Genomic DNA, 26,506 nt, shown 5'->3' on the forward strand with positions numbered 1-26,506 from the left:
GCCAAAAAAAAAAAACCCCAAAAAAAACCCAAAAAAAAAATTTTGAACTAAAATCTGGAAAAAAAAAAATTTTGGTAACAAAGCCAAGCCCACTGCCCACGGCAAGCCCAACATAATACGGAGGTAGCAAACCCATGGATTCTCACCAAAAAAAAAAAAAAGAGTATAGAGCAAATCAGAAATCAAACCACGGTCACGTCGTTGGCAGAGATCAATACAGTCTATACTCTATATAGAGCAAAAGCAAACCAAACCCCATTACCCAACACTGCAATACAGAGGTGTTTATAAAAATTAAAAAAAAAAAAAAAAAAAAAAACCAAATATAGAGCAAACCAAACCCCAGACCCAAAGCAAACCAAACCCACGGTGAGACGGTCACTCGCTCGTAGGCGCAACTCGCTCCGTCGCTCGTCGTCCTCATCTAGTAATCGTCGCTCATCACTTGCCCGTCGTCATCGCTCGTCGCTTGCCCGTCGTCGCAGATCATAGATCGCAGATCGATCTCACCGTCTCAGCTGCTCCGATGCTTGGCAACTCGACCTCAAGGTATTTCTCCCTCTTTTTCTCTCTGACTCTCTCTCTCTCTCTCTCTCTCTCTTTATTCTAGTCTTTAAGTAACTCTCTCTCTCTCTCTTTTGTAAGACTCTGATTGGCTGCCGAGTGCCGAATCTTTACTCTCTCGCTTTTTTTTCTTTTTTTTTGGGGAACCAATCTTTACTCTTTAACTTTATTTTGCTTTTTGTTTGTTTTTTGGCTTTATCTTATGATTCTTATCCGTTGCTATCACCTGTTGGTCAGTGACTCAGTGTGTGTTGGTGTTGGTGAGATATTGATTAGTAATGTGTATTGTGATTGCGAAATTTTTTGATTGGCAGGTTGTGATTGGGGGACGGTTTGTGCTTGTCTATTGAGTGGGGTAGGGGTAGATAGGCTGATGGGCACATGGGCCGGGTAGTAAATAATATGCACAAAGGACTAAACAATATAACAAATTCAAGCAATATAATTAATGACAAACAAATTAAAGTAATATAATTTATTGTTACGCTAAACAACAATAATTAAAACAGTATAATTAACCAATACATTATAAAAGACAAATAAATTAAATTATGTTAGGCTTAATAATAATTAATAATTTTATAATTAATGAAACAATAATGTAACAAATTATAGTTTATAAAAGACAAACAAATTAATGAAACAACTAAACAACAATAATTAATAATTTTATTAATATTTCAAATAAGCTTATAGTTTATTGTTTATTCTTTTGCTAGAATTATGGACAAATATTTGATAAGAAAACCACGTACCCAAGATTCAGCTCTTGCACAAGATTCATCTTCATCTTCTAAGCGAATTCGTGTTGACTTTAACTTAGAGAATCTTCCTTCAGATCCTGGGCTATGAAAAAAAATATCATCTTATCTTCCTAATCATCATGATGAAATAAGAAGATATTATTTAACAAAAGGCCCTTGTCAACCTGTTTTACACAGTAATGATTACCCTATATCTTATTTTTCTAGAAAGCCTCGTCGATTTATATCCAAATGGTATCAAAATAGATACTGGTTGGAATATAGTGTAGACAAAGATGAAGTATTTTGTTTTTATTGCTACCTATTTGGGCAAGATGTTGGTCAGCAAGGAGGAGGTGACACTTTTGTAACGAAGGGATTCAAACTTTGGAATCAGAAAGATAAGTTAAATTCCCATGTTGGAGGAGTTAATAGTGCTCATTACCAAGCTGTCCAAAAGAGTGAAGATCTATTGAAGGAAAAGCAACACATTCAAAGTGTTTTTGTTAAGCAATCAAATCAAGATAAAATTGAATATCAGATTCAATTAAATGCAATAGTTGATTGCATAAGATTCCTTTTATGCCAGGGATTAGCTTTTCGTGGTCACAATGAATCTCAAGGTTCAAGTGATAAAGGAAATTTCCTTGAGCTTGTACAATTTTTGGGAGATCACAATGAATCTATCAATGAAGTGTTGCAAAAAGCTCCAAAAAATTGCAAGCTTACCCACCGTGATATTTAAAAAGACATTGTGAATGCAATTGCACGTGAAACATCCAAAGCCATCATCAGGGATCTTGACAATGGGTTCTTTTCAATATTAGTTGATGAGTCACGTGATATCTCAGTGAAAGAACAAATGGCCCTCGTTCTTCGTTATGTGAACAAAGAAGGAATTATTATAGAGCGATTCCTTGATATTGTACATGTAGCAAGTACTACCGCTTTGTCACTCAAACATGCTATTGAATGTTTACTTTGTGAACATAATTTGAGTTTATCGAACCTACGTGGGCAAGGTTATGACGGGGCTAATAATATGCAAGGTGATATCAATGGTCTCAAAACTTTAATTTTGAAAGAGAACATGTCAGCATTTTATGTCCATTGTTTTGCTCATCAACTTTAATTGACACTTGTTGCTGTTGCTAAAAATCACATTAACATTGCTGAATTTTTTTATGTGGTTAGTAATTTAGTAACTGTTGTTGGAGGCTCTTGTAAGAGATGAGATGCTCTTCGAGATACACAATTTGCCAAAAATAAAGAAGATTTAGAGACTGGTGTACGTAGAAGTGGGCAAGGTTTGAATCAAGAGATAAATCTTAAACGTCCTGGTGATACACGTTGGGGATCATATTATGGGACTATTCTCAGCTTGATTTTGATGTTCTCTACTGTTGTTGATGTACTAGAGATTATTGAAGAAGATGGCCTCTCCGACCAAAAAGTTGAAACTCGATCTATTATGAGGTCAATTATTTCTTTTGAATTTGTCTTTGCTCTACACTTGATGAAAAATATTTTAGGGATCACAAATGAGTTGTCAATAGCATTACAAAAAAAAAATCAAGATATAGTAAATGCTATGGATCTTGTTAAAGTGTCTAAGCAACGGTTGCAAGTGATGAGAGATGATGGATGGGCATCTTTATTGGCTGAAGTATCTTTATTTTGTACCTCACATGATATTTCTATCTTGGACATGGAAGCGATATTTGTAGTTAGTGGGAGGCCGCGACGCAACACCCAACAAAATACAAATTTACAACATTATCGTATTGAGTTATTCTACACAGTTATAGATATGCAACTTCAAGAGCTTAACAACCGCTTTTCTGAGGCGAATACCGATTTGCTACTTTGTATGGCTTGCTTGAATCCAAGTAATTCATTTGTGGCTTTCGATAAGGAAAAGTTGATACGTCTAGCTGAGTTCTATCCCTCTGATTTTCTTGAGACAGATATTTTGGCACTTGACTCTCAACTGCAGAATTATATTTTTGATATGCGCAGCAATGACTTCTTTTTAGAGCTTCAAGGAGTTAGTGAACTTGTTAAAAAGTTAGTGAGCACAAGAAAACACGAGACTTATCCATTAGTTTATTTGCTAGTGAAGCTAGCTTTGACCCTTCCAGTTGCTACTGTAACAGTAGAAAGAAGTTTTTCAGCAATGAAATATGTAAAGAATGAACTACGCAATCGAATGGGAGATCAATGGATGAATGATTGCTTGGTTATGTATATTGAAAAAGATGTAGCTTGTAGCATTGATAATGAAACTATTATGCAACGATTTCAAAATATGAAAACTTGTAGAAGGCAATTGTGAATTCTATGTATTTGTGTATTTTTTTTATTGTTGTTGTTGTCAATATATAAAATTTTCTTTTTATTAGATTGTGTAATTTATGCTTGTGGGGCCAGGGAACTTATGATCCGGCCCACGCTCTATTAAGGCTCGAGGCCCATGTCGAGGAGGGTGTGTGTCGAGGACGAATGGGGAAAGGCCGAAGTGTCGAGGGGAACAGCCGAGGATGACCCTGTCCTCGGCACTCCAGGACTTCAAGGGGAAGAGCAACGTCTCGATGAAGGCCGCCCCCAAAAAGCCCCCTGAAGGAGATATGAGTAGAATGGGATCCACGTGGGGGTACGGTGCAAAACTGGTTCAGGGTAAATACGTCCCCTCCGCATTAAATGTACCTGCCAGCGTCCTGACCATGTTAATGAGAAAAGATGTCTGGACAGGGTGACTTCGATCATCGCAACTAACAGAAAGTAAGGAGGGACAGCTGATGGGACGGGTACAGAAGTAGGCATCTGCCTAACTAACAAGTGGAGGGCTAAGATCAATCAAGAAGGGCTATATAATGTGAAGGTTAATGCACCAAGAAAGGGGATGGGAAAAATGGCAAAAAACCAGAGCCTCCCAGCCCGCCTCCAGGAAAAAGACTCCTAGGGCGAACACGATTTAATTATGTATGAACACCACGGAAAACTACTGTCTTGTAACCAAGGTCTAGCCTTTTAAACCCACGCTCTATAAATGATATTGTTTGAGCCTTTTTACGTGCGAACCCAACATTATTATGGGTCGTTACAAATTGCGTCCTTATAATACTTATTGAGGAACACCCTGAAAAAATTTCCTAGAGTCGCCACTGTATGTTATGTTGTGAATGCTTGGAAGATGTATAATGAAGTATGGTTGATGAAGGAATATGGAGAAGAGCGTTCGCGGATACAAGTTTATAAAATTGATCTACGTGCAAATACAATTGCTTCGAATTTGAATTCGGATTTTGAGTATTTGAATGTGTATTTGAAGCCTCTAAAGTTTTCCAGGGACAGCAAGAAAGTTCTGTTGGTTGATTGTAAGAATCTTTTTTGGTATGACATAGAAAAGAAAAGAAGCAAGAGGCTTGAGAGTCAGAATTTGCCTGTTGTGTTTACGCCTCTAACTTCTATTGGGAGCCTTCTTCTGCTAGATGGTGATAGTGTGATTGATCCGAAGGAAAAGAAGCAGAAGAAGTAGAGGTAAAACTAAACCAATGGAGTTTAATGATTTTTTTTTTCTTAAATGTCTATGTTAGTATTTGTTTAAATCTTTACAAAGTGGACGGGTTACAATGTTTAAGCCTTTGTTTAAATATTTACTAATTGCTTGATTTTGCACATTACTTTCTATTATTGAATAAAATTTTAAATTCTGTACTTCTGATTTATATATAATAACTTGTCATTAGAATAAGGAAATTATTATAAGAATTTCTTCCAAATAGCTTCAAAGTCAAAATATAGTACAAGGAATGCAATCTAAATTTGAACTTGATTTAATGTTAACCATTTCTTGAGGCACCATTTAATTAGAGAGTCAATCATTGCAGGACACAATAGATAATTTTGTAAGAGAACTAAAGAACGAATACTCCATCAAAAAATAGAGATAGCACAAACCTCTTTTGAGTGTTCTTCATTCAGTTAAATTATATTATCCTACTACTAGAATTTCAACGTATTTTATAGATAGCATTACCTACAAGTAGGACAAGTGAGTGGCTGTACAACTTGAACTGAACAAATTCTTTTAGTGTATTTTATTTATTGAATTGTTATGTTAAGTTATTGTCTTCCAATATGTAAAATGTTCCCACGCATTGTGCGGGTTAAACGCTAGTAATGATAAAGGTAAAGCAAACCAAGCTTTAGAGTTTCAAAAGCCTTGATGATCTTATCCATTGATTTCCTTTAGCTTAAAGTGTCATGTTATTTCTTAAACAATAGGTAATAACTTCAGTGGAGTTAAACAACTGTTTAAAAACTGTTACCACAATCCATAGAAATTTCCAATATATTACTTCAAATAATGATGCATATTAAACATCTGCAACATACATTCTACTAACTGCAACTGCTGCAGGTAAGTTGAAGATTGGAATCGAACTAATAATAAAACAAAGCTCTTGCATCAACAAATGAAATGGTATTACATGTCTTCTTAAGAAGTAGAAAGATATTCCCTCCATCCCAAAATAAATAATAACATTTTTCCCTTTGGGTTATTCCAAAATATATGAAAATTTCAAAGAGTGGAAGTCCAATTTCCAAAACTACACACATGTTGTACAAAAGAACAAACAAGATATTTATCAAGAGTCATGTGACCTCTAATTTAAAGTTAAATGTAATTTTTGGGAAGATCACCATACTTACCTTTTCTTTAACAATTGTGACATTTCAATGAAGCTACATTGAATATCCAATACCTTATGGGGAAGCTTTGAGTAAAGTATAATAAAAAAGAAAACTGGATGAACTCACACCCATTAGGTAAGATGTCGGAAGCAACCTAGGAATCAAAGATGGATCCACGGTGACTGTGCCAAATGGGATTTTCTGACGATACAATGGCCAAGTGCCGTCTGAACCACCGATCTGGCCAATGGCTGGATTGCATTAGAGAGACCTTCACTCCTTGAGATTTGAGACAGCTTCACACTTGGAGACAGAGAAAGAGGGAGAGTGTGAGTGCTTTGGGGTTTGGTTTCAAATGGTAAGAAACAGTGGGCAGGCTTTGAAAAAATTTAAGGGTGAAACAGTCTTTTCCTATTTGGTGAGGTATTAAAGTTTTGAGTCATTAGATTAAATGAAGGATTGAGATTTGGATCTTAATCCATATGTTTTTTTTCCTTTGTAATTAGGTTTATTTATTTAAAAATTGACATTTCTTTTAATTGATTCACTTCTTTTCTTTTGTTATTATTCAGGGGCACAATAACTTTGAATAATAGATTTTTTCCTAGTATTTCAATACTAATACCTTCTTTTGAATTTTGAAAAGGATGAAGTAAAATCATAAACGGATTTCCTAATATTACCTTTGAAGTTTATTTTTTTTTGTTTTTTTGAGAAGGTTTTTTTTTTTTTTTTGGGTTAAATCTTTGACTAGCTAATACAAAAATAGTTTTGAAATAGATTCCATTATTACTTACATACATGAGTATTTGAAGTTTATATTCAATCTTTAATTTAGGTCCACCAATTTTATGAGTAATTTTTAATTAGTTTGAGTAGCACGTTCAAATCACTTTATTTATTTTAACAACTCACTTTATAATAATATTACAAACCCATCGTGATCCATTTTACAAGCACAGGTCGTCGTCCACCATTATCACCATGACCCAACAAGAGAGATAGCAAATCCACATCACAAACCCAGTAAATCATACCAAATTTTGAGTTATGAATTATGAAAATTAAGAATTGAGTGATGAAAATTGCTAAACCAAACATAGCATTAGCCTCCTTGCTTGGTCTTCATTTGATTTGCAAATTGCATAATCAACTACATTAACAAGAGCAAACTAAGCCAATCTAGCTTTTTATATTAATCCATTGATTATGTTATGGACCTTACGGTTTGGAAGATATACATATAGTAATAGTAGTGGTGATTTCACTTTCACAATGCACATGAGAAAAAATCTCCTTGATTTTCATTATTAAAAAAAATAATAAAATAAAATAAAAAGCAATACGTATCAAGTCATTTCCTTTCCCTCTTGTTTCTAAGTGGCCACACGGTATAGTTGCCACTTGATGTCAGCTGGATGCAAATCGCAGATCAAGGCATATATCCTCATGCCCCATGCCTCACTATAGTGCTAGTGGTTGATAATTGTCCAAGTTTCTAAGATTAAGAAATTAAAAAAGAGAAAGGAAAAAAGAAAGAAAGAAATTTGGACCGTGGAATTAATGAAAATGGCATCATGCAGTAGGATAATATTAATTAGCGGTGTATAAAAACAATTCTATTATATTAGAATGAATTTATATTTATTGACTTATTTGGTTAAATATATATATATATATATATGGGAGGTCTTTCGTCTTGGCCTCCAATCAGGTATTGTCCTCTTTGGAAATGGCGTTGAGTTTTAGTCCTCAAGGATTTGTTCAATCCCACATGGGGGAGAAACGTCTCCCACTCATGCCTTATAAGCCTTTGGCCTAAGGATGAGTGTACCACTACTACACTACTTGATGGGTACATCCCACTTGTGAGCTCATGCTTATAAGCTGCGGGTGGGAGGCGTCTAAATACCTCTTATAATTTTTTTTTTTTTTTGGAGGAATAATACCTCTAATAATCTAACTTTGTGAATACAAATTGATTTAATTTGTATAAGCTTTAAAATCCTTTATGGGGTGTTTGGGTCGTTTGATGTTACATCAAGGTGTGATATTACATTCTTATAATCTTAGATTCACGTAATCGGATTATCTTAAAGTGACATTAAGGTGTTTGTTTCATTAAATTACATTCCAATCATAATCCAAGAATGTAACATTCATATAATCGATTCATAAACATTCTTAGAAATAATTAAAATTATTATAATAACAAATTGATTGAAAAAGGCTTCAACACCAAAAAAAAGCCAAAATTACCCTTGAACCAAAAAATGTCCTTGGAAGACCCTAAATGACCAAATTACCACCCCCCCTCCCAAAAAAAAAAAAACTAGAAATCTAAAAATGACCAAAGTACCCCCAAAAACCTCAAAACGACCAAAATAGTCTTAAAATATCTAAAATGACCAAAATGCCCCTAAAATCTAAAAAATAACCAAAATACCCCTGAAACCTTAAAATGGCCAAAAAAATACACTAAAACCTTTTAAATGACCAAAATTGTCCCGAAATCTAGAGGATTTAAGGGCATTTTGGTCATTTTTAAGGTTTTGGTGGTATTTTAATCATTTTACAAGTTCTAAAGCATTTTAATCATTTTAATGATTTGTAGGTATTTTGGTCATTCTATTGATTTCGAGAGTATTTTGGTTATCTTAGATGTTTTGAGGTTTTTTTTTTTTTTTTTTTTTTTTTTTTGTAATTTTAGAGGTTTCAAGGTTTTTTTGCTCATTTTTAGAGGTTTTGGGGGTATTTTGGGCATTTTTAGGTTTTAGCGTAGTTTGGTCATTTTTGTGATTTTAAGGTTATTTTAGTATTTTTAGGTTTTGAGGTATTTTCGTCATTTTAGAGGTTTGAGGGTATTTTGGTCATTTTTAAGGTTTGTTTGGTATTTTTGGTTTTTTAAGGTTTAGGGGTATTTTGGTCATTTTTAGATGTTTCGATGATATTTTGGTAATTTTAGAATTTTTAAAGGTATTTTAGTCATTTAAAAATGTTTAGGGGTATTATAGTCATTTTGGAGGTTTTTGAGATATTTGGGACATTCGTGGTGCATTTTAGTCATTTTGGGATTCTAAGGGTATTTTGGTCATTTTAAAGGTTTTGGGATATTTTAGAAGTTTTTGATATTTTAGTAATTCTCATGAGTAAAATAAAATTTTCTAGTATGAGGTATTTTTTCAATTCAATAAATTATTACATTCCCACCAATAACTAATGTAAGATCACCCCCATTTAAGAAAGTGATGTGATTAAGGTGATATGACATATTTTATAATCTTAGATTACGGTAATGTGTATCATATTAAGAATACATCATGGCGAACTAAACGCACCCTTAACATTGTACTAGAGATTTGGAAAATCCAATCCAACAATTGGACCAAGGAAAAATCTAATCCAAATTTTGTAAAAATGAAAAAAAAAATGAAAAAAATAACTTGTTAGCAAGTTTGACTTTTTTAGTTCATGGGCTTGGAGATTTGAAGTTGGGCAATTTCGAGAAGGGAAGCATGACTTTTTTAGTTCATGGGCTTGGAGATTTGAAGTTGGGCAATTTCGAGAAGGGAAGCAGATCTAAGATCTAAGGTAGATTCATCAACATGTCATTAGGACAAAGTTCATATTACCCAACAATTATTTTATATGAGTTTAGACAACATAGAAATTGTAGAAAGATACAAGTAAAAACTATATTTTAAACACTATAATTTAAGAGTGTAAAAAATTAAACTCTATAGTCTTAAAAGTAAAATTTAAAAAGCAATCAATTTAAACCTCAACTTATTTAAGTCTAACATCATTGTATTTGAGATTTATTATAAGCTAAGAGTTTATTTAATTTATTACTTTTTTTTTATACGAATTTATTACTTTTTTGCAACTTGAAGGTTCAATGAAAGGGCTTGGTCCACGTAACGAGAGAAGACTTTGATTAATATCGACTTTTAACTTGACCGTGGGGCTTGGCTTGAGAAGTGCCAATTTTTTTTGTGGAACCAAGCAAGCTAACCAGATTATGTGTGTTTATGATTTTTGGGCTGGCTATGTATAGGCTTAATTCAAGTTAATGGCCTTTCTGAGTTGATTTTGTGAGCCTAGCTTTACTTGCAAAGGCCCAAATATATGGGATGTTGACTTGAATAGTTTGTGAACTTTTCCATTTTTTTGGGCTGATTTTCATGAGCCATTCTGGGTTGATTACTTGATTTTGTTAGCACAAATATTGTTTCCAACCATTTTAACAAATATTTGTTAGCACTTAGCACAAATATTGAGCCATTCTGGACTTCGTAATCAAAATATGCTACATTGAGCTATGGCTACGGCGCATCGTGGGCTTCTGCCGCACCTGGGGTGCGATGTTGAAATGTGAATATTGAACTGGGGCGCAGAGAAGAATAGATTCCTCTGTGAACGGTCACACATTCCAATTGTTGCAAAGTGGGTGGCTGGCGTCGATCTTGTTGGCTTGTCAGAGCTATGGCTACCGCAAATAATCTTTTAATACCAAGGCTTCTTCCAAATTATCCATATATTTCACCATTTTTATTTTATAGGAAGTTAAAAAGATTTGATATACACTCAAAAATCATGGAATAGATGAGGCATCGTAGATAGCTATAAATATTATATCAATAATATTACAATAATAACAACAACAATAATAATAAAGATAGCTGTATTTTCAAAAAAATAAATAAATAAAAAGATAGCTGTAAATAGTAATTTGATTGAATTATTTTAATGGTTGGCTTTAGCCTAATATTGCCGTTATTCAAGAACTCACAAATCACAATCACACTTAATCTTTTCATTACCTAAGTCAAGTTGTAATATATTTGTTTGATTAATCTAAAAACTCCTCCTTAAGCAAAAGGAGAAGTTGTGACGAAACTAGGATTTGAACTTATGGGGCCAAGCTTAATGTAAGGTCACGTTCATTAACTCCAGATTCAATATTTGCAAATAGCAATTTGAGACCATAATTAAATGAACTGGAAATCGAGACTTTAAGTCATAATTTTAGTTCAAAAAAGTGTATATGTGTACCGTGTGTATAAGTGGGGAAATTATTCACTCCTTTCGGAAGACTACATCAATAATGCACAATAGTCCTCCATTCCAATAATAAAGTGTCATTTGTACACATTAATTGAGTCAAATTGTAATCACATCAATAATAAATAATAAAAAAATAAAAATACAAACTTCAAAAACACCTATCATCATTGCTTCTGCAATTCACCATCCACCCCCAACTCCGGTACTTGTGTTGGCAAATCCTTTGCATTACTCAGAAAAAACAAAGCAAAAGCCAAACCTAATCCTAGTCACACCAAAAAAAATTGCCATCACCATCAGCGATTTGCAATTTGTGGATCTATTTTTGTATCTTTGTCGAGGATATTACTAGTTTCCCAACCACATGTAGGACCTTTGGTCCCACAATCTAATTATTGCCATCGCCTCTGGGAGAGAAACCTTCAATTCTACCCATATTTGACACCATTTTATGAATCAAAATCCTCTGTTACATTTTACATTCATCAATCATAACTTGTCATTTACTCATTATTCTTTCCTTATAAAATAAAGAAAGTTCAAAATGAAAAAAAAAAAAAAAAATTGACATTTTGTAGTTCATAAGCATTAAAGACTAAAACATAGTATTTCAATTCCATTTTTATTAATATAATGTTAGAGTAACACCTTGTAAAAAAAAAAAATCTTAATTTCTTTTTGAATATTTAGATTTATTGTATCTAGTATTTATTTACCCTTTTTTCTGAACTCCGCTATTACATTTGTTTGGCTAAAATATTATTTTAGGGTCACAGTTAATTTGGTTCTTACATTTTGATAGAAGTCAATTTGGTTCATATTATTTTTATCTTACACTTAATTCAGTTACTACTTTAACTCACTAATAGAAAGTGTCTATGTGGCAAACAATGCACATCACTGGCACATTTGAAAACTAAGATGACTACCGTGGGTTCCAGTTAGCTCAACTGGTAAAGTCTCTGATGGTTGTATAAGAGATTTGGAGTTCAATCCTCGCCTACACCAAAACTGATTGGTGTCTTGGTCTGATAATAAAGAGCTATTATCAGGAGCGGACGCCATAGGTTGAAACTCTCTCTCAAAAAAAAAAAAAAAAAAACTAAGATGACTAATAAATTTTTTAATAGACATTAAATAAATGACACCTCGGCATTTAAAAAAAAAAAATTGTATTATCTTCTCTCAGTTTCTTAGCAACCAAACACAATAACAAACATAGAAAATTTCTCTTTCATTTTTTCTCTCGCTTTCTTTTCTCTCACCTCTAGAACATAAACTATCACTGCCCCAAAAACCATCATTTCAGCACCTAGATCGCAATGTGATAAAGATGCAAGGATCAACATTTACTATACTTTGGAACCTTTGAAATGATGATTTTATTTTTTACCTTCAACAAAGCGGTGAAGTTGATTGGACAACTGGTGAGATGAAAAAAAATTGAGTGGGAGATTTTCTGTGTTTGTTTGTGTTTGATTGCTAAGAAAGAGAGAGAAAAGAAAATAAGAATTTTATTTTATACAATTTTATGTATTTTTTTATTTGGTTTTTTATTATTTAAATGCTAATATGACATTTTTTAATGTCTATTTAAGTTTTTTATTAGCCATGTAAGTTTTAAGTGTGCTAGCGATGACAACCATTTACCACATAAGCATTTTTCATAGTGAGTTAATAATAAGGATCAAACTGACCACAAATTGAAAATAGAATGGATCAAATTGATTGTAACCAAAATTTAGCGGATCAAAATTTATTATAATCCTAAAATGTAGAAGCCAAAATTAATATAGGTAGTTTTTTTTTTTTTTTTTGGTGTGTGAATGAGATAGGCAGTAGATTTGGAAAGGGAAAAGTTAAATTTATTTTTTAATGAATTTTATTCTATAGAAATTAGGGGGGAAATGTTTTGAAAGAAATTGGGCCTCCCTTTAATAAATATAATGGGCGTAGTCTGTGACAAAAGAGTGGTATCACTGGTATGTTCCTTCAAAGAATCATGGACTTTTTTTTTTTTAGAGTTTCAACTTATAACGTTCGCTCCTGATGATAGTTCTTTATTATCAGACCAAGATACCAATTGGTTTATGGTGTAGGTGAGGATTGAACCTCAAATCTCTTATTCAACCATCAAAGACTTTACCAGTTAAGCTAACTGGAACCCACAGAATCATAGACTTTGTTATTTAGATTCAGACAAACTATCATGTAGCACAAGCATATGATCCTATGTAAAGGTGAGCCTAATTCATGGGCCTACAAACAAAGTCATGGACCAATTATTTTTAAACAAAGCCTGACCTACATAATTATCTTAAAGAAAGCACAACCCATTATTAAACCCATAAGAAACCAAATAGGACCTCTACATCATTTCATCAATTACTCTTGCCCAAGTTGAAGCAAATGTTATTAGATTAAGCTAGGGGCAGAGCCAAGAATTTTTGTTTGGGGGGTCCAGTTTTGACGCTAATATATTTATCAAGACAACTTCCCCCCCCCCCCCCCCTCACACACACACACACACACACACACACACATATACACACGTGCACACACTTTTTTATTATATATACACATATATATACACACACTTTTTTATTTGAGAAGTTATATATATACACGCCCCCTCCAAAAAAAAAAAGCATAGTATTTTCAATCAAAATTACTTTTGACAACGATCTTTTATAAAATAATTTTTTTTTTCCATTTTCATAGTCAAATTCTTAAAAAGTTTCATTTTAAATACAAATTATCAAATTTTATGCTAAAGTAAGTAAAAAATCTTTCAATTGAACTAATGAAATTTTCAAAAACTTGAATGATCCAAAACTTGGAGAAATAAGTTAGGCTCCAAACATATTTAAAGTTACCTTACTTTAACCCATTATATGGCAACTAAAGACACATTTTATGTGTAGTTTTAGTTACAAATTTTTTTTAATGAGTCAATAACTTGTTAATCGTTACATAACAAGTTGAAAAAGATAGATTCAAACATGTTTGATACCAAACTTTATAAAATATTTAACAGATATAAGAGTACATTTTACAATAAAAAATAGAATTACGAAAAATAAAGTTATATCTCTACAATTATTAGACCAATTATTTTTTTTAAGAGCATTATTGGACTAATTCAAATATTTGGGGAGGCAAACTCTTATTTTTGTAGACTAAATTTTGAAAACATTAAAATAATTGTATATATATTTTAAAAAATTTCAAAACATGCCTGCGCCCCCCCCCCCTCCCCCCCGCGCCCACCCTTATACATACCTCCACCCCTGGATTAAGCAAAGTGATGTTCAAAAGAAGTGAAAATTTTCCTCAAGAACTAAATTTTGGAAATACTTGACATTATCTAATAGTAAAAAAAAAAAAAAAAAATTAATTTTATATCCAAAGGAAGAATGCAACTCTCACCATCCATTGTTTTCTCACTTCCAAGAATATAAAATTTATAATAATAAAATAAGTTCTAATAATAAGATTTTTTTTTTTTTTTTATTAGAGAGTTTCAACCTATGATATATGCTCCTAATGATAGACTATAATCATCAAACTAAGACATTAATCGGTTTTTGGTGTAGGCGAGATTTAAACCCAAGATCTTTTATTCAACCATCAGAGACTTTATTAGTTGAGCTAACTAAAACCCACATTCTAGTAATAAGATATAGTTCCACACGAAAAGAGTGTAATCCTATTAATGAATAGAACAATAATGCAGTTCTATCCTATGTGTCAAAAGTGTAATCCCATTATCGAATAAAAAAGAGCCACGTGAGACACAAAATCTAAGTATATATATATTATATTCAGTCAAATCAGTTGGGAGGGTGGATTTTTTTTTCTTTTCTAGTCCCATGATCAACGCACAAAAAAAAAAAAGGCTAGACCCATATCCGATCCGAACTATGGTCAAAATCAATCATGGGCCATGGGTCGGATTGGTCCAATTAGATTGGGTGGACTATCCATATTTATGTTCACTCTTACCAAGAGTCTTATGGTTCTCTCATAGAGGAGAATGTTTAGATGATGGATAAAAAATTATTGCAATGTAGAGATAATTTTAAGCATCTACTAATTTGATGTTATTAACAAAAAACATTTCATTTATGAATCTTTATAGGCACATAGTAAAACCTTTGATAACTTAAGGTTACACATATGACTAGGTTTTATTTTTTGGTGAAACTACATTGTTGGTTCCTCGAGTTTATCTTTTGAGAACAATTAGTTCTTCAAATTTTAAGTGAGTGTTATTGGACTCACAAGTTTTAAACAATTAGTTTATCTTTTTGCTAACTGTTATTAGTGGTGTAGCTTTTGTGGCTATCAGAGATTCTAAATAGTGACTTTGCATTTTTTTTTAATAAAAGCACCACCAACCTCAAAAGCAACAATGCCACCCATAAGCCCTTCTTAATCGTTGGATCTACCCTTTTTTTTTTTTTTTTTTCATTTCTTTATATTCTTCATCGCTTTAGATTTTTTCTTTTTCTCTTTGATTTCTCATTCTCTTTTTATTTTTTAAACTAATGAATGAAAATAGGATAGCTTCTTAATGAGATGTAGCAAGCAACTTTCTAATCTCATCTAATGATCTAAAAGGCTTTTTGTTTTTTTTTTTTTTTTAAAAAATAACATAAACACTCATAATTTTATAATGAGGAAATTGTATTTTAATATAAACATAAGTGGTAGGTTCTAATTAACTCAACTAGTGATGTATCTTATTGTTGAATAAGATATCTAGGGTTCAAAGCTTGTCTACATAAAAAATGATTGGTGTCTTAACCTGATGATTAAAAGCAATTATCATGGAACAAATGCCATAGATTGAAACTTTATCATATTAAAAAAAACATAACATACACATAAATGAAAATAAAGTGGACCATCAACTTGTTTTTAGAAATTGCATTTACCTGCCAAAGGCCATGTAGATGAATTAACACCTTCTCATGCACAAAGTGTTTGGAGGTCTAGGGGGGGAAAGGATTCGAGCTGCGAGGTTAGCAGCATGTTGTAATTATCTCTTAAAAAAAAAAAATTTGCATTTACCCTAACAGCTAAATGATACACTATATTATAAACATCGATACATATTTTAGTACAAACTTACAATTCTTCCTTTGTTTAGAGCCAAAAACTTACAATTTCTTCTTATTTTTATTTTGTTGTAGAGAGAGCTGATGACACATAAACTTCACCCGTACAATAGTCTCTCTAAAATTTTGGATTATGCTTCCATTAAAGTAACAATTATAAACTACTTATGCAGTTTCCTAACAAAGATAATTTTATGATACTTACAATTATGTCCCCAAATTTGAAAGACAAAAAAGTGAAGCATAGTTACTCCACATCTTTTAAAAAATGCCATAGCTCAAATCAATAAGAATATAATTTATCGAAAATTTGAAAAGATATAAAATACAAGTTCATGTTTCTGCTATTTCAATCTGTATTTACTTGAATGATGCTGTAAATGAAATTTCCAACTTACATTTGTAAGGGCAATCACACTAAGTGTGTTTTCTTGACTATTCATTAGTTATTTGAAGCACTCATAATATAATGATCCAAGGTTACTGATGCGAACCTCAATAGACACGCTTTGAGACCCAACAAAAATATTGGAATACTTGCCCAAGAAAGCTAAAATTCAGATTTTGATAGAAAACCCTGACCCAACGTTTATAAGTGAAACGCGAACCAAAGGTATAAGTAACACCTTGACCCAATGATTATAATTGAATCACGAACCAAAGGTATAAAGTTTGAACGCCACAAGGAAGAATCCCTAATAAGTTCACAGTTCTTGAAAAACCAAAAGAAGAGCAAAGCCTCACATTTTCTGATTTTTATTCAATAATATATGAAAAACGTTTACAGACTTAGAGGACTATTTAAGGGCTCCATAAAACTTGACAGACAAGAAAATATATTCTAAAATAACTCCTAATTGATACCTAACCATATCAGGAATAAAATTTGACCTAAAAAGCATTAAATGCACCTAAAAATAAGGAAATAAATCACCTAAACCTAAAATAACGTTTTTTACATAAAAAAACCAAAAATAATAAATTACAATAATTAAATAGTAAATTGTGTCCTACATCAGTTACATCCATGATCCATATATACTTTATTTTGATAGAAAGACAAAATACATTTATTCTTTTTATTTATTTTATTTTATTTTTTATATATAGAACAAGTTAACTTGGCTCCATGCTTAACTATTTGAAGAAGTGTAGTTGAGGCCACTCTGACATGCCATCTCATGAAGTAAACAATTTTGATGGCAATCCAGGTCACATGAAACAAAAGCAAAGGAAACACAATGGTCAGTTTTTTGTAAAAGTTTTGGGGACAAAATATAATATTTGAAAATTTTTGGGTTAAAAATTTTATTTTGGAAACGTTTAGGAGCTAAAATGATATTTTGGAATTTTTGGGGTTAAGAATATCATTTTGGTAAAGCAATGGGGCAAATATGATTTTGAGATAGTGTGGGAATTTAAAATTTAATTAGGGAAGAGTGTGGGAATTTTGGAAAAACAAAAATTGAAGGGTTGGCGGGTCTATTTTCATTGCACTTTTAAAGTGGACTTGTTAAATTTTGTCTTTGGACTTTTTAATTTGAATTAATTCTTAGGTTGAATATGGAGTTGAGTTCAAAATTGGGTTTGTTAGGTTCGGATTGGGCTTTATGGGTTCAAGTCTTGGATTCCTGCTGGGTTTGAGTTAACTTTAATTAATATCTGATGGTCCCAATCAATTGTGAAAGTGGGATAGATCATTAGCCCGAAATTATTGGAGACAGCGTTCCTATCCTGTATGAGCAGCAGAGTTGGATGAAACTATACCTCTTGCCAGTGAAGTCCTTGTTGAGTAACTTGAGCCGGACCTGAATTGTTTGTCACGTGATCAACAACACAACACCGCATGCCACAAGTACGTAAGTGGAGAAAAATAAAAAACCCAAAGGCCACGTCCAAGGTTGAAACGAAGCACGTTGCCAGTGGAGTGCGGAATAAACGAAGAAATAAAGTGGAGATTAATGGAGATCAGAAATGTTCAAAGACTTTGAATGATTCTTCAACAAGCACAACAGCGGAGGCTGAGTTCCAGCCCCTCTGAGCACAATGAATATCTTAAGTTAGAACTATCAAGGACTTGGATATCTCTGTGCAAGCACGGTCTTCTCTCAATAAGTGACGGAAAAACCTCCCAAAATTTTGTTTATCATGGAAACAAAACAAACAGTAGATGAGATGAGAAGAATTCAAGCTGACCTACAGTATCATTCAATGCTTGCAGTCCCATGTGTTCAAAGAGTGGATGGTTTTGTCATGTTATGGAAACAAGAAGTTGATTTACACGTTTAGACCCATTCCCTCAATCATATTGATGCACGTGTTATGACTGACCCGAATTCACCATGGAGAATTACTGGCTTTTAAGGGAGACCGAAGGAACATTGCAAACATGAATCTTGGGATATTTGAGAAATTTGCAATCTAGAAGTTCACTACCATGGCTGTGCATTGGTGATTATAATGAGATTTTATCTTCTGATGAGAAACAAGGGAGAATTCCAAGGCCAAACCAATTAATGGAGGAGTTTTGGAGTGTTTTGCTGCAGTGTGGCTTAGTTGACCTTGGCTTCCCTGGGAATATATTCATATGGAGGAATGAACGATCGGGAGAGGCTTTTGTTCAGGAGAGGCTAGACAGAGCATGTGCTACAATTGAATGGAAGGCTTTGTTGCCATGCAGCAAGGTTACCCATCTTCAAGCATCCTATTCTGATCATGATCTAATAATGCTCACTAGGGGTGTCCAACAATACCGCAGACTTGATCCACCCGGCCAAACCGACCGGATCCGAACCGACTGTCATCCGACCCAACGACCTGGCGGTCGGCGACAGGTCCCTGCCATCTCAAACCGATTCCAGCGGGTCAAGTGGCGGGTCTTCCCTTCCAAAACCCGATCCACCTGACCTGACCGTGATATATAACCCAGCACTTAACAAATCTCAGTTCACCGCTCAATTCTCTGAGTTCACTTGGTCTCTCTCACTCTTTCACTCTCTCGATCTCTCAACGGCCAACTCGCTCCACCGATCTTTAGAACTTTAGATCTTCGAACCTCCACCGATCTGCGATTCTCCTCGATCTGTGATTCTCCTCCATCGCACCATCGCACCATTGCCGATCTGAAATAATCTCTCCCAGGTTTGATTTTTAGTCATTTTGTCTCTTTATTTCTTTGTTTTAGTCTCTTGCATGTTTAGATTTGCTATCAGTTCTCTTATCTCTATTTGTGTTCTTCGGATGGGCTACTAGTATTTGGGTTTGTAGATTTGTTCTTTCAGATTTGTGGAATTTGTTTCAAGTTTGTTCTTTGATTTTTGTCTTTCGGTCGGAGTCGGATCTGATTGCTGTCCACCCGAGCCCGATCCGACTCGACCCGTGATTTTTCACGGTCGGCGGCAGGTCCGCCGTCCAACCACCTAACAAGATCGGGTCGGTTCTAGGTTGAGCCCAAACTCGAACCGACCCGACCCGTGGACACCCCTAATGCTCACAACCAATATGGATACACAAGGGACACGCAAGAAAAAAAAAATCCCTAAGAGATTTGAAGAGAAGTGGGCAACGCATCTCGAATGTGAGGGAATTATTCATGAAGCTTGGAATGGTGATACCCATGGGTAGCCCAATATGCAGATTATTTGAAAAGATTAAGAAGAGTCGTATGTCTTTGGTGGGATGAAGTAGATAGTTGGGAAACTCGAAGACAAAGCTAGAAGAGAAGAAATTGGAATTAGAGAATCTTATAGCGATGAATAATGTAGATAATTTTGGAACTAAGGTTTTGGTTGTTTTTTGTTTGGCTATTATGGTGTATGATAGTCACCTTTTGACACCACCTCAAAACTATGTGGGTTTGGTTAAGGGTTTTAAACTAATCCTCTGTATAATAGTGTTTTCTTTGAACTTTTCTTTGAACTTTTTTGGTTGGTACATTATTCTTGATGTTTGGTAAAAATGAGATTTTTATTTTTTGTTTATTTTTGTATGTTATATTTATTCATGGATAATTTCTGAAATTATATAGCTACTACGAATTTAATCCTAGATTTCTCTCTCTCTCTCTCTTTAGATTTTGGGTTATGTTGAATAGCATAACATTTTGGAAGCTATGTGGTCCAAGATGGTAGAAGTTATAAAGAGAATAAAACATAGCGAGTCTAACATTTAGTTTTACACCAATATTTACACTTAAAATGGTGTGTAATTAGCTGTTGTTTTGATAAAGTTATTGGTTTTTCCTGGATTCAACCAAATAGTTTTGTCTTCATCACACTTTTTGTTACTATTGATGTGTAAATTTAAGCTGGAAGTCCATGGCATTGTTTCCTTTCATATAATCTTGCGTTAATCCTTCAAAAATACATTTTTAGTCGTTCCCTACATGATTTTCAAACTTGGATCAGACCGTATAGTCCGACCCAGTTAACTGTGAACCCCTTAATATTATGGTTCTTTTAACTTAAAAAACCTCTTTATGTGAAAAAAGCATGAAACCGCTTGTATCACGGTCAGATTGTATAGTTTTGAGAACTGTGGCCGGTTTTAGCAGTTCATGTGATTCCTTTTTTTTTTAAACTATATTTTGGTCAAAAAACATAAATCAGCCGGCAAAGAATTTAAATATAAAAAAGAAAAAAGAAATCGTGAGAGAGAGAAAAAGAAAATAGAGAGCCACGTTAGTACGTTACCACCATCACTATTACATTTCGGTAGTATATTTTTGTTGATCATCCCCACATCCCATTTCCCTCTTCTCTTCTTAGCAACGCTTTGCCCAAAAGTTAGAATAACTCCTCAGATTTTTTCTTTGTTCCTCTTGTTTCTTGAGTGCACTAATAAGTAATCACTTGTATTCATGTTTTTGTTAAGTGTGCCCCACTATTTTGCCTGACAACACCACTACCCACTCGGATTGAGATTAAGTGCAATACCGATGCAATTCCTTTGAATAGTTGAGATTGATAGTTGCAAAAAACAACTTTTAACATCAACCATTGATTCAAAAAAGTTAAGAAAAAAGTTTAAAGAAGTAAAAATTGAAAGTTAAAAAGGTGAAAAGTAAAAAAATATTAGTGAGTGGAAATGGTGAATTGCATCTAGTGCAATATCCTAAGTATTATACCAGATCCTAATCCCTACCCACCCATGTGACCTCGTGAAACCCAATGAAGTAATTAGAGTGATTTGACTATTTAAATGTTTTTAAACTTTGCTTGCCAATTTGTCATCCGCCGATATTGATACTAGCATGTATCTTTTTTTTTTTAAAATAATATATGTCCTTTTAAAAAAAATTTATTTAAGGTGGGTGGGTGTCCTTCTAATTGTTATATTACAATAATTATTATTATACTATTATTATCCCAAGTTTAACTAATCAACATATAAATAAATATTGTATTTTTGTTTGTGAAAGTTATAATATAAAAAATGCATTTGAAAAAATATATCTTTATATTTAATTGGATTATTTTAGTTAATTTTTTTTTTCTATTTGTACTAATTTAATATATTTATTTATATTTTAAATAATTATTAAACTAATTATGATGTCATTATAGTTCAACTTAGGTTTGACCTTGGTCTAACATCAAAAACCTTACGATTCATTAAATGGTCCGAGTCTAAAAACCATAGTTCCCTACTGTAGACACCCGATTTTGCACCCATGATTTAATTAAGGAAGATGATTGGAATAACCATTCATATACCCCAAAAATCATGCTTGCATTACATGCATCAATTTGTTCTCGCATTACGTGGATTAAATCATTCATTGCATATCATAAAAATGATCTTAAGGTTTTGACGATCGCAACGGTGTGTCCAGTTTCTAAATCGGACCATTAGATTGAAAGATGCTGACCAAGTTTGCATGATCAGCATGCATTGTGTCTAAGTAGAGTTGACCACACACGATTAATTTAAATTAATTCTGATTGGTTAAACAATTAAAATTAATTAAATAATTCTGTAATTGATAATTAGTGTTTAAAATAGGATTGCATGCATAGAAATAAAAAGGATGATTGGATAACAATAAAATTGTAGATAATCTGAACTTTATCAAGATTTATTTTAGGGTATTTATCTACAAGATAATTATTCCTGAAAAAGCTTGAATTATCCAAAAAAGAGATAAAAAAAATTATAGACCAAGGATGAAAACACGTCTAGGTACAAAGACCGGATCAAAAAACACTAAAAAGAGAGTCCAAAAGGCACCCGAACACGAAAAAATGTTCAGCATCCAAGAGTACCATTTGGCACTTTTGGAGTGCTAAACAGCACTTTAAAAGTGCTAAATTGCGTCCTTTTGGGCTTTGGCCCAATTTCTTTCGGGTGATGATAAGGCACACTCTTTTTGATCTTTTCACAGAAGGATGAGTCTTGACTTGCATTCTAAATGTCGGAGCTATTTTTTAGAGTTTTATGGCCTCTATAAATAGATTGGATCTCATAATTCAGCACACTCTTCACCCCCCCTCCCCAGTGAGACTTTTTACGCTCTGAGAGGCACACTCTTTTAGGCTCTCAAATTGCTCAAATTTGTAGACCCACTCTTTGATATTTGCTGTTGAAATTAGGGTTTTTAGGTTTCAAAGATAATTGAATAAATTTCTTTAAGCCCTAAAACATCCTCTTAAGAACAAGAAGTGCTCCATGCAAGAGGTTGTTTTCAATCACCCTATTCCTTTTCTTTATGTCTTTCTCTTATGAAGATGCATTGTTTTTTATCAATAACATGAATTATTAATCATTGTTTTGTTAAAGCATGATCTAGTTTTTTTTTTTTTTTTTATATATATTCATTCTCATCTCTTTCTTAATTTCAATAATTTGCATATAACTAATTCTTTTTTCTTAAAATAAAAACAGATTTGCATCTTTCTTAGATGTAGATCTTAATTTTTCTTAATCACAAAAGGATCTTCATCTTTTTTAGATGTAGATCTGAATTTTTCTTAAAATAAAAAACGGATCTACATCTTTCTTAGATATAGATCTGAATTTTTCTTAATCAAAAATGGATCTGCATCTTTCTTAGATGTAGATCTAAATTTTTCTCAAATCAAAAACTGATTTGTATCTTCCTTAGATTCATATCTGATTTTTTAACATAGCAGATTTTGAAATAACGAAAAAGATCATGCATTGTTGTGTTTCTTATTTGTTGTGTTTAGTCCATGTTGTATAAATTTATCTTATGAATGAAATTCTCTTCTAAAAAAAAATCATTTTCATATTTTGTAAACATATAAAAACAGATTTGGTTTTTCTATCATAAAAAAAACCATTTTTTTGGTTCTTAAAAAACAGATCTAATCTTTTATAAATCAAAAAACATTTTTCTAAGTTCTTAAAAACATATCTAATTTTTTTTTTGAATCAAAAGACTTTGTTTTATGTAATAAACACAGATTTGATTTTTTTTTTTTCACTTAAAACCACTCTTTTTTTATTATTACAAAATAGATTTGGTATTTTTAACAAACCAAAATCAAATTTCTTTTTAATGACTAAAACAGATCTAAACTTTTTTAAAACCAAGAAGAGGATTCATTCATAAATGAATTTGTGTGATTTAATTTTTGTTTCACATGTTCAACATGTCATTCATAGCATGCATAAAGGGTACATTGGTCACAAGAGTCTAGAAGACCAGACTCTGTCTGGGCGGAATGGGTGCCTAATACCTTCCCATTCCATAACCTAGCCTTCAAATTTAGGTCTTTGGATAAGTAGATCTAAGTATTGTCTTTATTTTATTTTGGATAGAATGTAGCTAGGACAAAAAGCCATATATTTTTGGTAGATTGTAACTAGGACCCAAAGCCATGTAATTTTTCGCTTTTCAAGCATGTATTTTATTTTATTCAATTGATGAGAATGGAACAATTCAATCATGTATTTTGTAATTAGTATTTTTTTTCTTATTTTTTTGTATAAAAAATAAGTGGCAACTCCACACCACTTACCCAAAAAGAGAGGTGCCCTAAAAAGCACTCAAAAAAATCTCTCTTTTTTGAAAGGCACCCAATTTTGGCGATCTTTCACAGTGGCGACTCCACTGGGGATGTCAAGGGCTAAGTTTCGTATTAGACTTAAGTGATCAAATGTGTACCCTTGTTTTGCATAGTCTTGCATAATATTGTTGTTTGTTTGTCTGTTTATTTATGTTTGATGAGATGTTATATAATATGTTGTTGTATGATATTTTGTTGTTTGTATTGTTTGTTAAAATCTTTCCCTAACTGTCATAGTGTGTGCCATCCAAACAATATGTATGCACCCATTTTCAACAATTTGTGGTGGTAGTAACCATGGATCACCGATCTTCATTAGATTCTGCTACCCAGTGGCGAACTCACCAACTCATAGCCCAAAGTCACTGGATTATTGCCTGTTAACTGTAAAGGACAAATTATGCCATTCGGACCAACGCAATGTTCATTACATTACAAGTTGGGAGGTGTAACGTCTTAGCTATGGGAAACAATGAAACAATAAACCCACCCTACAATGTAATGACTTAAAACCTATCCTTAGGTCAGTCCTGGTTAAAATTGCATTACATGTTGTGTGTGTTTGTTTTGCTTGGTTGTTTGATGTAGATGGTGACCTAGCTTTAATTGACCCAAGAGAGCCAGTTTGAGAGAGAGAGAGAGAGAGAGAGAAGAGAATTTGGTCAAGATCTAAAGGAAGGCTGCAAAGAGGACCTAAGGCTGATACTCAAGCCAGTAGCTCTAGTTCCAAGCCCATCACAGTACAGAAGCCCGTGAGCATAGAGGACACTTCGCTACTGCAAAATCACAATCCCATATCCGACCTACAAGATACTTCAAACCCCAACCAACTCATCTAACATCCACAAATGGGGGGAGACACTTCAAACCCCAATCAAGCAACCTAATACCTACAAATGGGGGGAGACACTTCAAACCCCAGTCAAGTGACCCAACATCCACAAATAGGGGGAGATACTTCAAACCCCAGCCAAGTAACCCAATATCCACAAATGGGGGGAGACATTTCAAACCCCAAGATACCGATCCTAATGACCTAACAAAAATCGCCCACATTACAAGGAGGGAGACACTCCAAACCCCCACATTTGGAGACAAACAACCCAAAGCCGAAGTCCACCAAGATGTCAACCTTTTGGATCATAAGTTCAAGCCCATCAAGCCCAAGGAAGGTTCAACCCTAATGAGCCAAGAAAGAATTAAAGATGTTCTCAACTCCATCTTGGAAGGTCAAGAGAGGATAAATGAAGTGCTAGCCCAAATTTCCCGGATAGCTAACTCTGCATTACAAGTCAGTTTAGCCAGTCAATCTATACTCTCTACCTTGTGCAAGGATAATTCACCAAAACCTGAAGAGATTCCACACTTCCAATTTCTAAAGAAAATTGCTAGGGATTTCAACAAGTTGTCTTTCCAACTATCCTCTCCAATCAACAAGAACATGTCAATAGACTCAATCCCCAAGGAGGTAGTGCCTGGCCACATCAGTAATGGTGCAGTCAAACCATCAATTGGCAATTGTAGGCATCCAAGAAATTTTTCAAAACTACACATGACTTTGAGTGAAGCCTTGGAGAAACTACAAGCTAAGAGATTACTGAAGCCATTAGATCCCAAGCCAATACCACATCCCATGCCTAGAAGATACAATCCTAATGCTCATTGTAGATATCATCAAGGGAAAGGCCATACAACTGATAGAAGTTATAACTTAAGGCATGCCATTCAAGATCCGATTGATCAGCAAGTCATTACTCCACCTTCATCAGCCAGAAATCCTAATTTTGTTTGAATTTTATTTTACAACTTTTTTTTAGATTTACTCTTTGGTTTTATTGTTTACTTAGGATTTGCTTTCTAGTTGGTCTTTTACTTAATAAAATCCATGTTGTGTGTGATGCATTTGGTTTGTCATGTTATACATATGAAAATGAAAAAAAAAAAAAAAAAAACAAAAAACAAAAAACAAAAACAAAAACAAAAAAAATTTCAAAAAAGAGAGTTAGAAAAGATTTAAAAAAAAAAAAGACTTTTTGAAAAAAAACTTTAAAATTAAAAAAAAAAAAAAAATATATATATATATATATATATATTTTTTTTTTCAACTATGGGCATTGGGCCCTCAAGTCATTTCAATTCATTTTCAAAAAACTTTTGCACTAGGGGCATTGGGCCTTCTTAGTAATCTTTTTCTAAAAACCCTTTTCTTGTTCCTTCAAAGACTCCAAAATTTTTTTCAAAAGCCTTCTTTTCAAGAGAACACAAGAAGATCCATTTGACA

At 33.2% G+C, this 26,506-nt stretch overlaps 1 protein-coding gene across 1 annotated transcript; it reads left to right on the forward strand.

The window, feature by feature from the left end:
* Positions 1–2,898: 2,898 nt before the first annotated feature.
* Positions 2,899–4,845, forward strand: LOC126722425 (uncharacterized). Its single transcript, XM_050425576.1, has 2 exons — positions 2,899–3,551; positions 4,464–4,845. The coding sequence occupies exons 1-2, from the start codon at positions 2,899–2,901 to the stop codon at positions 4,843–4,845; spliced, it is 1,035 nt and encodes a 344-aa protein (XP_050281533.1).
* The last annotated feature ends 21,661 nt before the right edge of the window (positions 4,846–26,506 follow it).

Source organism: Quercus robur, chromosome 4 (genome assembly GCF_932294415.1).
Source record: "Quercus robur chromosome 4, dhQueRobu3.1, whole genome shotgun sequence".
NCBI classification, from domain to species: Eukaryota; Viridiplantae; Streptophyta; class Magnoliopsida; order Fagales; family Fagaceae; genus Quercus; species Quercus robur.

What these genes read in the sequence shown, in the direction of transcription:
- LOC126722425 (XM_050425576.1), top strand. Translation starts at nt 2,899, where the DNA reads ATGGATCTTGTTAAAGTGTCTAAGCAACGGTTGCAAGTGATGAGAGAT. An exon ending in ATGAATGATTGCTTGGTTAT is followed by an intron (nt 3,552 to 4,463) that starts GTATATTGAAAA and finishes AAAATTTCCTAG; the next exon opens with AGTCGCCACTGTATGTTATG.